This window comes from Culex pipiens, chromosome 3 (assembly GCF_016801865.2).
Source record: "Culex pipiens pallens isolate TS chromosome 3, TS_CPP_V2, whole genome shotgun sequence".
NCBI classification, from domain to species: domain Eukaryota; kingdom Metazoa; phylum Arthropoda; class Insecta; order Diptera; family Culicidae; genus Culex; species Culex pipiens.
The window spans coordinates 132,809,071-132,825,161 of NC_068939.1; the positions used below are offsets into that span (position 1 = coordinate 132,809,071).

Below are 16,091 nucleotides of genomic sequence, written 5' to 3' on the forward strand. Positions count from 1 at the left end.
TCGCAATTTGCTCTGGAATCGCTCAGCTTCTTCCCTATTCAGCGGACCGTGGCCCAAGAAAAGCTTTGTCTTCCCCGGCGTCATGCATATTAAGCTCTGCTGGTGATCCAGGGGGGGCACGCCATCGGACAATTATAATGGCTAAATTATAACCAAACGCGATGACCGAAGAAGATGACGCTGACCTTTGTTCTAAGATTACAACGCAGAAGCGATCATCAGCACCTTATAAATTTAGATTAAGTTTGTTTTTTTGTGTTCTGGAGGTGGGGACGAGTTCGGATCAATTAATTTCAAAGAGAAGAGGCTTTGTTTCCTGAAAAGTAACTCAAAATTTTACTGCTTATAATGCGTGACGTGTACACTGGAGGTAATCCACAATTGATTATGTCGACTCAAGGTTTATAGTAAAGATTAACAAGTTGCTCACCACACCGTCATTCACCCACGATCCGAACAATATGGCAATAGAAAGGTAAAAGGTTAAAATGTAACGCGTGCACACGATCTCAGTATCAATAGTCAACGAGTTTTTTTACTACTTTAGGCGATCGGTCCCTGCGATTGGAACTACCGGTACTGGTTTTGCTTCGTGACTTGGACCGCGATCGGCGCGTCCTCGATCGCGACCTACGCCGATAATATCCCCCCCGGCCACTGTCCCCGCCCCGGTCATAATCCCGCGTCGAACGACCTCCACCACCGCCGTAACGCCCGCCCCGGTCTCGCTCGCGTGATCGCGACCGGGAACGGTATCGTTGCCTGGAAGAGGTCTGCGACGGCGGCAGTGGCGACCGTCGCCGGGGTCTGTCATCGTACGATGTCGGTTGCGGCGGCCGTCGACTGCTTGACGAAGACGCTGCAGCAGTAGCGCTTCTGGTGCTAGCCCTGACCGCAGTCGACGACCGCGAACCGGACCGACTGCGCGAGTGTGGCCGCCGAACGCCGCGAACCTGGCTCGGCGATCGGGACGACTCGGTGTGGCCACCGACGCGGCGCAGCATGGGTTTGCGCTCGATCACGACGGCACTCGCGCTGCTGTAACTTCCCGACGAAGATGGCTGGTGCTGATACGAGGAGGAGGAGGAAGAGGGAGCTTGGGGTGGTGGTTTGGGCGGTGGGGACACTTCCTTCGTCGAGGGCGCGTCGTCGTCCGAACTGTTGTTGGCCGGGGATTTGGAGCGGCTCTTGTCGCTTTCCGGGGTGCCGTACTTGTGGCGCAGCTCGCGTTGTCTGAGAATTAAAAAGTGAAAAAAAGATTTAGCTAAAAAAATGTTTATGGAACTTAATGCAACATTAATTAAACTTTTGAATTAATCAATTTGGTGTCTTCGACCGAATTGCAGGTATTGATGAGGACTATTTAGAAAAAATAGGTACACGGAAAAAATCGCTTAAAGTTAGTTGGAGGCACTTTAAAATGACAAATAAACAACATTTAATTATTTGCTTTATCAAAAATCCATCAAACTTTGTAAATTAATGAGTTGTACGGACAAATTTTTGGCCTAAATTTCGGACTTTTAAATATTAGTAAATATTAATTTTGTGATAACATTTTTTTTTTTTTTTGATAAATCGATGTCAGGGTCGTTATGAAGACATTCTAAAGCGTCGATTATGTCTAAAAGTTGGTACTTTACTAAAAATTTAGGGATTATAACAGGGAATAATTTTTCCGTACAGGGCTGTACGGGCAATTTTTTTTATACACTGTATAGCCACCGAAAGTTTGATTTCAACGAAATATTTGCTGTTTTTTTTATTTAAAAAAAAAGTGACCATTGCTAAAAATATGTATTTATAAAAATTCAGAAAATTTGCTATAACATTATTGAAGAGATTTGGTCCGGTTGCTGAGATTCAACGGCTTAAAGAAAACGAAACAGGAAAATTGAAGTTTTCTAAATCTCACCCAAACAACCCACAATTTTCTAATGTCGATATCTCAGCAACTAAAGGACTCCTCTTTTCAAGTTCGAGGTCACTTCTTAATGCTACCGCCGATGCGTCTGGTAACGATCCTTTAATAGGTGTGGGTGTAGTGGGTGTGGTCGATCACTCTCGAGCTGCGTCGTATTATTGATCGGGCGAAGAGATCGGCGGTTCGTAACAGAGGCTACGTCACCAGGTGACGTAACTAGAGGGTTGCAGTGAAACATCTTGAGATGAGGTTTGGGGAGCAATCGGGTTCGCCGTTTAGTTCGTAAGGGAAGTTTTTTCAATGTTCGTAGTTTAAGGAGGAGTATTGGAAGCAAAGTAACCTACGACCAGTGACCGGCAACGGTCATTTCATCACAGGCTAGTGCGCGATCCAAACCGTTTCGAGTAGAGCTATACCAGTGCAAGTGCGGCGTGAAAAAGACTGGTGAAAGGTTTTGCTGGAGATATAAGTGCTAAGCACGCCGCTTGGACGCCCCCGGTCACGCACTTCTTGGAATGGTATTATGAGCGCGAAAGAGCCATCTATCACGTCTTATCATAACAATAGGCCCAGATTCGCTCGGACTTGCGAGTCCTAATTACAAAGGCAGGATTGTGTCAAAACTTTGGAGGAACTTATCGACGGTGTTACAAGTTCCATGAATTGATTTCTTCCGCACTACTTCTTTAAAAATCACAAAAAGATTTCATTCCCACCTTGAAAAATGCACACCGAACAGGTCAAACAGGGTGAGGCGCTTTGACAGACACATTTTGCGAAAGTTGTTTAAATCTTTTAATCGCCACATGTCCCAACGAAAGTTGTTACGATGACAGTTGGCATGTGAATATGAGAAATAACTTTGTTACTGGGTGCAACATATTTTTACAGACTGATTCGCCATCACTAAGAAGTAACATTGACACACATTGATTCAACAGATAGTTTTATTCGTGACTTTACCAAAAGATTGCACTTTGCCAGTTAGCTCCTGACGAATTGGAAGACGGGGAAATATGTTATCAGCTAGGGTATTTTAACCATTAGTGGACCCCCCAGTAGAGCCGAAGCACATTTTTCACAAATTTTCAATATTTTAAGCACTTTTTCATAACCCTTTGTACAAAACAATGAAATCTGAAGTCTTTTGAACAATTTTGACTATTTGTTTCATCAGTTATTTGTTTTTGAGCAGAAAAATAGCCATTTGAAAAAAAAGTTTTTTTGCCTTGTTATGGACCCCCTTTTCCTATAGTGGACCCGGGTCCATAATCCGATTGTGGACCCGGGTCCACTATAGGCAAACTGTTATTTTTATACCAAATTTAACCGATATTTGATGTTTTGATGCATGGTGTAGGTCTAATGATAGATATAATGAATAAAGGATGGATTTTGCTCACTTTTCATAATAAACAAATATGTTTTGTTAACAAATTTGGCTTTAAACAACAAAAAACCTAACAGACATTTAAAAACATTTATTTCCGAAAAAGATCAGAGAAAACGTTTCAAAAACCACTATAAACATAAAAATAATTAAAAAAAGTAATCTTGATGCAAATTTTTCCATATTAATTACATAAATGGTTGACCGAAACTAAATAATAGATTTGTTTACAGTTGCTGATAAAATCACGCATGTTTATTTAAAAAAATGTGTTGTTATTGATTTATTATTATAAAATATCATTTCAAACTGCATTTATGATGCTTCAGTTAAGTACAATCAACTATAGTTTTGATTAATTATAAATTTTTACGGCTTCAGCATTTTTGGTACTTTTAACATGAAAACAGCTATATTTATACTCATAATTGAAAAAAATATGCGTTTAGGTTGATAACAACAAGCATTTATTGTATGTTTTAGAGAAACTTTTGCTTGAATACACAGTTTTCTTCATTTTTGAAGGTTAAATTAACAGGGGTCCACTTTTGGAAAAGTTTGGATTTCGTTGTCCTATATTGGACCCCCCTAATTTTTGCTCAAAAATGGCAGTTCTTCGCTTTATTTTAGTAAAGATCCTTAAACTTACATTATTTCGACTTGCTGAAGTTAAATAATCAGTCAAAAAATGATTGGATGATTAATTCAATCATAAAATATAAATGCAGTTTTGTTGTGAAAATGCTAGTGGCCATGGCTGATTTCAGATGTCGAACTAAAAACACTTATTTTGGTGAAAAGGACAATTCAATGTCAGTCAACATTGTTTTAAATGATGCTGAACATGCCAAATAAAAGATTTGTAGACAACAACACGCTTAAAATTGTGATTTTATTGAATTTTTCATCAAAAACCCTTCAGAGGGTCCACTATAGGAAAGGGGTCCACTAATGCAGCGGTTCTCAACCTGGGGTACATGTACCCCTTGGGGTACCACGAGCGGTCTCAGGGGGTACCGGAAGACAAACCCCGTAATGGCGGACATTTGAATTTTTTTCCCAGACAAAATATTTGAGAGAGGAAAAAACAAACAAATTAGAAACAAAAAATTAACGCAACATTTTTTTTGAACATTATTTAATTCAATATGTGTTTGCTAATCATTAAATTTGAAAAACAGCTATTTCGCATGATTGATTGATGCATACAAAATGGGGGCTGTCCATACATAAGTGCTATGAATATTTTCAAAAATCTGTACATTGAGATGGCATTTTCTGATCACAAATCTTTGGCAATGTTCATGATAAGGTTTTCCTAAAAACATGTTTTTTTCGAATTGTTGGCTAAGTTAAATGATTCTAAAGAATCGACAAAACACACAGAAAACATTCAGAAAAAAATTAAATGAGAAAAATCGCTTGCATTCGATAAGAGATTTCATTAATTTCAATAAAGTGTACCGTTTATTTAGTTTTTTGTTCATTTTTTTTTCTTTAAATTTTTGTCTCAAATCTGGAAAGAAAGAAATAAACTACCATCTCTTAAAACAATTCAATAGGTTGGAAAAAGATTCTAAAGTTTCATTATTTATCATTATTTTTTCGACCTGTCTTTTAGTGTTGCCAAAAATTATACTTAGGAAAAAAAGTTTTTATTGTAAATGTTACCCAATGAAGTGATTTTTTTTAATAAATTTTTCTATTTTTATTTCAAGATCAAGACTTTTCTTCAAAATTATCAAACAAAACACTCTGTACGAGTAAGGACCGGTTGGACGGCCGGAAATGAAACACGACGGATTCAAACTAAAAACTCCTTTCTTTATTCGTCCGATCGCGTAGCGTCTTTCCAAAAGACTCCTTGTTTACACTTTTCTATCGCGCGCTCAATCACGCGCCAACGAACTGTCAACCTGCCCAGGGGTGTTCGTCATCAAAGGGGAGAGTGGGGTCGGTTGACCGGAACACACTCTTTCGAAATATTATCGTGGTGTTGTTTAAAATGTTAAATGTTCAAAAAAGCAGTAAAGATTTTTTTTAAGAAATGTAAAATATTTGATTATTTTTTGATTAAAAATAGTTACAACTCGAAAAATTTCTCTTTATCAAAAAGTTTTTCAGTAAAATTAACAATATTTTCATTGTATTTCAGTAGGAAAAAAAATAATTGAAGAAAAGTACATGGGTATTGTGTGGCCTACCCAGTACTTTCTTTGAAACAATTCTAGATACAAGCCTCAACTTACTAACAATATTTTTCGTTTTTTTAAATGTCCAATAAAATATTTTTTCACTTTTTAAGTGTTTTTGAAAAACCCTGACTCAATACGGTTTCAAAAACACCCAGGAAGCAAAAAAAAAGAAAATTAGGTCCAAAAAATTCCAGATTTAGTTTAAATTCTATCAATGTCCCCCGAGTTATAGTTGCAGAACATTTATAGTTTTTTTTCTCCAAAATTTAATTTTCTTATGCAAAAAATCCGATATTTGGAATTTAAAAGAAACTCCTATAAACGAAAAATTTCATGTTTAAAAACTAAGGGGTACCAGCAGCTTAAGCAAAACGAAAAGGGGTACCTAGCCAAGAAAAGGTTGAGAACCGCTGCACTAATGGATAACGTACCCTATCAGGTTGAAGTCCGTAATAGAAAGCTGACTTTGAAAATTATAAAAAAAACTTAACTTAATCCACCTTTAGTTGGTTGGTGCCTTCCTCTCATTTATAGAGTGATTACAATCCCCTAAAGTGTCCACATGGTTTATGGATCTCCCCTTACGTGATCGCAGCAGGTGCTAGCACCTAAGAGGTCCTAATAAAAATAAGTGACGAGTAAAAAAAAACAGACTTGCTACAGACTTTTTGTCAAGATTATACAGACACCGCCTATCAGAAAAATGGCATCCCTCTACAAGGCTTTTTTCGTGGCGATCAGACGGGACCATTTGAGGTTATGTAAATTCAGACCATTTTTTAAACTGCTTGTAACTTTAGATAGGTAAGTCAGATCTTGGAAATTCTCAATCCACAAGAAAGGTCTTATCATATGCTTTCCAAAAATATATAACATGTGAGGGTTTTATGAAAAAACCACCCTTTTTACCATAATTTTAATTTAATATGAAACAGTTTTTTTAACATAACTTTTTCAATACATTATGAAACTGCATGAATTTGAATAGCAACTTAGGGGACGTTAAGACAGATCGATTAAAACCATTTCGGTTCAGTCAGTGACAAGTTATTCCAGTGACATTGATTCGGTACACATGTCTACATACAGCCAAACACACAGACATTTGCTCAGCTGGTGATTCTGAGTCGATATGTACAAATGAAGGTAGGTCTAGGAGGTTTAACTAAAAAGTTCGTTTTTCGAGTGATTTTATAGCCTTTCCTCAGTAAAGTGAGGAAGGCAAAAACAATTTCGCGACTGTTTATGAATCCACCTTTAGATGGTTGGCGCCTTCCTCTCATTTATACAGTAATTGCGCCTTAATTAGAAATTTTACAATTTAAAAAAACTGCTAACTTTTTGTCAAGATATTACAGACACAGCCGTTGAGAAGATGGCATCCCTCTACACGTCTGTTGCGTGGCGGTCATTTGAGGTTATGTTGGAATTCACCTTTTTTTGTAGTTTGTTTAAGATAACTTTTAAATGACGAAATTAAACTCTACAATTTTCAATACCAAGCTGTAGGACCTGAAACTGGGCCGAGTGCACCGCATCAAACGGTATCAAACGACGCAAAATTTTGTATGATATGAAGCATATAGTCAAGGCACGAAATCGAAAAAGGGCTCATTTTCGTGTGTCTAACGGCAAATCATGTAACAGGCCAGGTTTTGATGGGTCTAGACTAAATCGACCCCGCTGAGTACGAAAATCGCGGTCACGAAGCCGAATTCCTTAAGGGAAGCGAGATATTCAAGATGGCGACCAATATGGCGGCTATATACAGAAGTTAACAATATCACAGTATAAAGGTTGTTGACGTGTCGATTTTAACTAATTTTGGGCCGCTGAACCCGAATATGACCATGAAAATCGGTCACGGCGACCCAGTAGCGTGTAATACAAGATGGCGTCCAATATGGCGAAGAGAGAATCTTCAAGTATTTTTAAACAAAATGTAACAGGCTTGTGACCGATCAAATTTAACTAATTTGGGGTCGCTGAACTCGAATATGACCATGAAAATCGGTCACGGCGATCCAGGAGCGTGTAATCCAAGATGGCGTCCAATATGGCGAATAGTGAATCTTCAAGTATTTTTAAACAAGATGTAACAGGCTTGTGACCGATCAAATTTAACTAATTTGGGGTCGCTTAACTCGAATATGACCATGAAAATCGGTCACGGTGACCCAGCAGCGTGTAATCCAAGATGGCGTCCAATATGGCGAAGAGAGAATCTTCAAGTATTTTTAAACAACATGTAACAGGCTTGTCACGGCGACCCAGGAGCGTGTAATCCAAGATGGCGTCGACAACTTGAAGATTCTCTCCCGCCATATTGGACGCCATCTTGGATTACACGCTCCTGGGTTGCCGTGACCGATTTTCATGGTCATATTCGGGTTCAGCGACCCCAAATTAGTTAAATTTGATCGGTCACAAGCCTGTTACATCTTGTTTAAAAATACTTGAAGATTCTCTCTTCGCCATATTGGACGCCATCTTGGATTACACGTTCCTGGGTCGCCGTGACCAATTTTCATGGTCATATTCGAGTTCAGCGATCCCAAATTAGTTAAATTTGATCGGTCACAAGCCTGTTACATGTTGGTTAAAAAATACTTGAAGATTCTCTCTTCGCCATATTGGACGCCATCTTGGATTACACGCTCCTGGGTCGCCGTGACCAATTTTCATGGTCATATTCGAGTTCAGCGACCCCAAATTAGTTAAATTTGATCGGTCACAAGCCTGTTACATGTTGTTTAAAAATACTTGAAGATTCACTATTCGCCATATTGGACGCCATCTTGGATTACACGCTCCTGGATCGCCGTGACCGATTTTCATGGTCATATTCGGGTTCAGCGACCCCAAATTAGTTAAATTTGATCGGTCACAAGCTTGTTACATCTTGTTTAAAAATACTTGAAGATTCACTATTCGCCATATTGGACGCCATCTTGGATTACACGCTCCTGGATCGCCGTGACCGATTTTCATGGTCATATTCGGGTTCAGCGACCCGAAATTAGTTAAAATCAACACGTCGACAACCTTCATACTGTGATATTGTTGACTTCTCTATATAGCCGCCATATTGGTCGCCATCTTGAATATCTCGCGTCCCTTAAGGAATCGGGCTTCGTGACCGCGATATTCGGACTCAGCAGGGTCGATTTAGCCTAGATCCATCAAAACCTGGCCTGTTACACGATTTGCCGTTAGACATGTTATTTTTGGGTTTTTAGCCTTGACTAATACGCAATTTGAATGTATGTATGAAGCAAGCAAAATTTACCTTCGTTTGATACCCATATTGCATATACTGAAAATTTGAGTACTTTCGAAAAATACGGTATTTTGTGAAAATTGTTATATTTTACAAAAATACTTAAAAAAAACATACGAAATTTCGCTTTGTTTGATACCCATTAGAGGGTGACGATTCTCGAGATTTAAAATTTCCCGGGAATCGAGAATTGAACTTGGCAATTTCCCGGGAATTCTCGGGACCCGGGAGTTTTTTTTACTACGCCAACAGTGTCAAAAATTTAAAATGAAAAGTAATAAATTTGTTTCTTTTAAATGAATTCAGTTACTGTTCATTCATACTAATTCTATGAAACGTTAATTTAAGCAGCCTCAATGTTTTGAGGAACTATATAAAACTTTTGATTTTTTTTCTGAATTTGCAAAAACAAAATCGCTCTTGAGTTTTTAAGACTCAAAATTGCAGTTTAAAAAAATTACGAATCTTAAATCGCACTGAGTGATTTTTAAAAGGTCCACAAACTTGTTATTAGATTTTTGTAAAAAAAAACTAATATAGCTTATATATAGGGTATTTTAACCATTAGTGGACCCCCTAGTAGTAGAGCCGAAGCACATTTTTCACAAATTTTCATTACTTTAAGCACTTTTTCATAACTTTTTGTACAAAACAATGAAATCTGAAGTCTTTTGAACAATTTTGACTATTTGTTTCATCATTTATTTGTTTTTGAGCAGAAAAATACTGCCCCTGATCGCATAAATGTCCCATATGCATTTTCATCGTTTTTGAGTTATTGATGCAGTTTTGTTCAAAATCGTGTGATCTTTCAGAAAAGCCTATAACATCCAGTACTTTGTTCTAGAAATCAGGAGGAAATCCAGTTTTTCCGTGAAAATTTAACACGTAGCCTTATGTGTGGGACAAACTTCAAATGCGTTTTTCTCAGCTTGCTGTTTTTGCATATGGGACATTTATGCGAACATGGGCAGGATAGCCATTTTTTTTGCCTTGTTATGGACCCCCTTTTCCTATAGTGGACCCGGGTCCATAATCCGATTGGGGGGGTCCACTATAGGCAAACTGTTATTTTGATACCAAATTTAACCGATATTTGATGTTTTGATGCATGGTGTAGGTCTAATGTTTGATATAATGAATAAAAGATGGATTTTGCTCACTTTTCATAATAAACAAATATGTTTTGTTAACAAATTTGGCTTTAAACAACAAAAAACCTAACAGACATTTAAACACATTTATTTCCGAAAAAGATTAGAAAAACGTTTCAAAACCACTATAAACATAAAAATAATTAAAAAAAAGTAATCTTGATTCATTTTTTGCCATATTAATTACATAAATGGTTGACCGAAACTAAATAATACATTTGTTTAAAGTTGCTGATAAAACCACGCACGTTTATTTAAAAAAATGTTTTGTTATTGATTTATTATTATAAAATATCATTTCAAACTGCAATTATGATGCTTCAGTTAAGTACAATTAACTATAGTTTTGATTAATTATAAATTCTTACGGCTTCAGCATTTTTGGTACTTTCAACATGAAAACAGCTATATTTATACTCATAATTGAAAAAATATGCGTTTAGGTTGATAACAACAAGCATTTATTATATGTTTTAGAGAAACTTTTGCTTGAATACACAGTTTTCTTCATTTTTGAAGGTTAAATTAACAAGGGTCCACTTTTGGAAAAGTTTGAATTTTTGTTGTCCTATATTGGACCCCCTTAATTTTTGCAGTTCTTCGCTTTATTTTAGTAAAGTTTCTTAAACTTACATTATTTCGACTTGCTGAAGTTAAATAATCAGTCAAAAAATGATTGGATGGTTAATTCAATCATAAAATATCAATGCAGTTTTGTTGTGAAAATGCTAGTGGCCATGGCTGATTTCAGATGTCGAACTCAAAACACTTATTTTGGTGAAAAGGACAATTCAATGTCAGTCAACATTGTTTTAAATGATGCTGAACATGCCAAATAAATGATTTGTAGACAACAACACGCTTAAAATTGTGATTTTATTGAATTTTTCATCAAAAACCCTTCAGAGGGTCCACTATAGGAAAGGGGTCCACTAATGGATAACGTACCCTAATTTCCCATTATCGGGAATTTGACAATATGATAAACAACGACTCAAAACAACAAATCATTTTTTTTTTTTGTAATTTTTAAGTTCAACATTAAATATTCATTGAAGAAATATTTACAGTTATCAGGAAAACCCAAATGTTCACAAAAAACTAGATTATGAGGATTGCTATAATCAAGCGAAGATATGGAAATTGAACTTAAAAGCTTTCCCCTTTAACAAATAATTAGAAAAAATAATATTTGAAAATAAAACATTTGATTTCATATCTGGGGTGTAACTGCTAAATAATTTTTAAGGTAAATTTTGGGGTCCACCTTTTTTTGGCTTCTCTCAATTATAGTTATTGGAATTTTTGACAAGTTAAAATTTACACTTTCTGAATAAGAAGATTAGAGAAACATTGGTTTATTCAAATTTGAACATCGAACATGTTCGAAACAATTTTGAATTTTTCAAATGTTTTTCTGGTTACAGTCATCCCACATATTCGGAACACCCACATATTAGGAACACTTTTGTGATAATTTGTCAATAGCACGCCAAATGCATCTTTTCTGTCGACCCTACTATTTTTAGGACCTTTATTTGGACAATCTCTTGCTATTCCATTAGTAAAAGTAGTTAGTTTTAAACAAAAACTGCATTTCAAGACTATTTTTTCCAGAGCAGCAAAACACTGCTTCCAAATTGGCTGTTCCTTAATTGTGGGATGTTATTGTGCCTCCCCCAATTGTGGAACACCTTAATTTAACTGCTATTTTATCAAAAAAGTTATCAGACCATTCATTAACCATAACTAAGCTTGAGTTTCATTGGTTTCAGTTTGCAAAGTCATTATTTTGTTAAAAATATGTTCTCCTGGAGAGAAACAAAGCTTGTTTACATCCGTAAGAAAAAAGTGTTCCGAATTTGTGGATTTCAAGGGTCGTTGTTTTTCTTTAAAATCTTGATATAAAGCGTAAAAATTATAATCATTTTATACATGAATCGAAAGATCGCAAGAAAAGCTTTCACATTAAGGTAAAAGCCAATCATTATGTTCAATTATCGTTTTTCTATGATTTTTTGAACATTGGCCGATCTGTAAACCGTTCCGAATATGTGGGATGACTGTAGTTTATATAATTTTGCTTCGATATTTATAAGTTTAATTTTCCCGGGAGTCTCGGCCGAGTTTCCCGGGAATCGAGAGGTCCAAAAATGGTCAATTTCCCGGGATTTTTTCCCGGGAATTCCCGCTCGTCACCCTCTAATACCCATATTGCAAATTTCGAAAATTTTAGCTTTTTCGAAAAAATAGGGTATTTTAATTATATATACAGCAGTTGCGTATTTTAATTACGAAAATGTTGGTACAGTTAAACCTCGCATATGCACCTCATATGGGGGTTTCTTATGCGAAGCACGCATATGCGAGGTACAGGGCTTATGGGATTTTGGCTATATGGGAGACATGGGCTATATTTTTATAAAAAATCAACTAAACTATACAAATTTATAGTGTTTTGGAATCGTTATGAAGTCAGCTTTACAGCTACACCAAATTTACATGGTTTACGATGTTCTAGGTCATCCGAAACTTCGTCAAGTTAAGGCCTATGTGTTCAACGCCGTACAAGTATGAGGTAGGCGATTTGACTGTGGTTTTTTACCACAGATCATATCCGGATAGCCTCAGGGAGGTTCAGGGACTAGTCTACCGATATGCGGTGATGTTCTGGGTCTTCTGTAGAGTCCCGGGAGGTACGTCCGATGGGTCTACCGCCGTAACACGGCAGAGGTCGGTAGTTTTAAACCTCAGATCATATCCGGATAGCCTCAGGGAGGTTCAGGGACTAGTCTACCGGTATGTGGTGATGTTCTGGGTCTTCTGTAGAGTCCCGGGAGGTACGACCGATGGGTCTACCGCCGTAACACGGCAGAGGTCGGTGTTTTTTGACCTCAGATCATATCCAGATAGCCTCAGGGAGGTTCAGGGACTAGTCTACCGATATGTGGAAATGTTCTGGGTCTTCTGTGGAGTCCCGAGAGCTACGCCTGAAGGGTCTACCGCCGAAACAAGGCAGAGGTCGGTGGTTTTTGACCTCAGATCATATCCGGATAGCCTCAGGGAGGTTCAGGGACTAGTCTACCGATATGTGGTTATGTTCTGGGTCTCCTGTAGAGTCTCGGGAGTTACGGCCGATGGGTCTACCACCGTAAGAAGATAGAGGTCAGATGTTTTTGACCTCAGATTATATCCAGATAGCCTCAGGGAGGTTCAGGGACTAGTCTACCGATATTTGAAATGTTCAGGGTCTTCTGTGGAGTCCCGGGAGCTACGCCTGAAGTGTCTACCGCCGTAACAAGGCAGAGGTCGATGGTTTTTGACCTTAGATCATATCCAGATAGACTCAGGGAGGTTCAGGGACTAGTCTACCGATATGTGGAGATGTTCTGGGTCTTCTATAGAGCCCCGGGAGTTACGACCGACGGGTCTACCGCCGTAACAAAGCAGAGGTCGATGGTTTTTTACCTTAGATAATATCCAGATAGCCTAAGGGAGGTTCAGGGACTAGTCTACCGATATGTGGTGATGTTTTGGGTCTACTGACGTAACACCGGATATCCGGATAGCCTCAGGGAGGTTCAAGGACTAGTCTACCGATGGGTCTACCACCGTAACAAGATACAGATCAGAAATTTTTTACCTCAGATCATATTCGGATAGCCTCAGGGTGGTTCAGGGACTAGTCTACCGATGTGTGGTCATTTTTTGGGTCTTCTGTAGAGTCCCAGGAGTAACGGCCGATGGCTCTACCACCGCAACAAGATAGAGGTCTGAGGTTTTCGACCTCAGTTCATATTCGGATAGCCTCAGGGAGGTTAAGGGACTAGTCTACCGATTTCTGGTAATGGGGAGGGGGTAACGGTCAATGGGTCTACCGCCGTAACAAGGCAGAAGTCGGTGGATTTTGACCTCAAATCATATCCGGATAGCCTCAGGAAGGTTCATGGACTAGTCTACCGATATGTGGTGATGTTCTGGGTCTTCTGTAGAGTCCCGGGAATTACGGTCAATGGGTCTACCGCCGTAGCATGGCAGAGGTCGGTGGATTTTGACCTAAGATCATATCCAGATAGCCTCAGGGAGATTAAGGGACTAGTCTACCGATGTGTGGTGATGTTCTGGGTCTTCTGTAGAGTCCCAGGAGTTACGGTCAATGGGTCTACCACCGAAATAAGGCAGAGGTCACTGGATTTTGATCTTAGATCATATCCGGATAGCCTCAGGACGGTTCAGGGACTAGTCTACCGATGTGTTATGATCTTTTGGGTCTTCTGTAGAGTCCCGGAAGTAACGGCCCTGAGGCTATTCGGATATGATCTGAGATCAAAAACCACAGACCTATATCTTGTTACGGCGGTAGACCCATCGGCCGTAACTCCCGGGATCTTACAAAAGACCTATCACATCGGTAGACTAGCCCCAGAACCTCCCTGAGGCTATCCGGATATGATCTGAGGTCAAAAACCTCCGACCTCTATCTTGTTACGGTGGTAGACCCAACGGCCGTAGCTCCCGAAATCTTACAAAACACCCAGAACATCACCACATATCGGTAGACTAGTTACGGCTGTAGACCCATTGACCGTTACTCCCGGGACTCTACAGAAGACCCTAAATATTATCACACATCGGTAGACTAGTCCCTGAACCACCCTGAGGCTATCTGAATATGATCTGAGGTCGAAAACTTCCGACCTCTATCTTGTTACGGTGGTAGACCCATCGGCCGTAACTCCCGGGACTTTACAGGAGACCCAAAACATCACCACATATCGGTAGACTAGTCCCTGAACCTCCCTGAGTCTATCTGGATATAATCTAAGGCCAAAAACCATCGACCTCTGCCTTATTACGGCGGTAGACCCTTCTGGCGTAGCTCTCGGGACTCCACAGAAGACCCAGAACATTTCCACATATCGGTAGACTAGTCCCTGAACCTCCCTGAGGCTATCTGGATATGATCTGAGGTCAAAAAACACCGACCTCTGCCGTGTTACGGCGGTAGACCCATCGGTCGTACCTCCCGGGACTCTACAGAAGACCCAGAACATCACCACATACCGGTAGACTAGTCCCTGAACCTCCCTGAGGCTATCCGGATATGATCTGAGGTCTAAAACTACCGACCTCTGCCGTGTTACGGCGGTAGACCAATCGGACGTACCTCCCGAAACTCTACAGAAGACCCAGAACATCACCACATATCGGTAGACTAGTCCCTGAACCTCCCTGAGGCTATCTGGATATTATCTAAGGTCAAAAACCATCGACCTCTGCTTTGTTACGGCGGTAGACCCGTCGGTCGTAACTCCCGGGACTCTATAGAAGACCCAGAACATCTCCACATATCGATAGACTAGTCCCTGAACCTCCCTGAGTCTATCTGGATATAATCTAAGGCCAAAAACCATCGACCTCTGCCTTATTACGGCGGTAGACCCTTCAGGCGTAGCTCTCGGGACTCCACAGAAGACCCAGAACATTTCCACATATCGGTAGACTAGTCCCTGAACCTCCCTGAGGCTATCTGGATATGATCTGAGGTCAAAAAACACCGACCTCTGCCGTGTTACGGCGGTAGACCCATCGGTCGTACCTCCCGGGACTCTACAGAAGACCCAGAACATCACCACATACCGGTAGACTAGTCCCTGAACCTCCCTGAGGCTATCCGGATATGATCTGAAGTTTAAAACTACCGACCTCTGCCGTGTTACGGCGGTAGACCCATCGGACGTACCTCCCGGGACTCTACAGAAGACCCAGAACATCACCGCATATCGGTAGACTAGTCCCTGAACCTCCCTGAGGCTATCCGGATATGATCTGTGGTAAAAAACCACAGTCAAATCGCCTACCTCATACTTGTACGGCGTTGAACACATAGGCCTTAACTTGACGAAGTTTCGGATGACCTAGAACATCGTAAATCATGTAAATTTGGCGTAGCTGTAAAGCTGACTTCATAACGATTCCAAAACACTATAAATTTGTATAGTTTAGTTGATTTTTTACAAAAATATAGCCCATGTCTCCCATATAACCAAAATCCCATAAGCCCTGTACCTCGCATATGCAACTCTTGCGACAAAACCGAATCAGGTGGAATGACTCGTATATGCAAAGTTGCATATGCGAGGCGCTC

The 16,091-nt window shown here is 39.5% G+C and overlaps 1 protein-coding gene across 1 annotated transcript in view; it reads right to left on the minus strand.

Annotated features, from left to right (window-relative positions):
• Nucleotides 1-308: 308 nt before the first annotated feature.
• Nucleotides 309-16,091, minus strand: part of LOC120425880 (CLK4-associating serine/arginine rich protein-like) — a 30,725-nt gene continuing 14,942 nt past the window's right edge. The window contains exon 8 of the mRNA XM_039590500.2: nt 309-1,233. Coding sequence (XP_039446434.1) covers nt 516-1,233 — 718 coding nt within the window. The 3' untranslated portion in view covers nt 309-515. The remainder of the gene's footprint in view (nt 1,234-16,091) is intronic.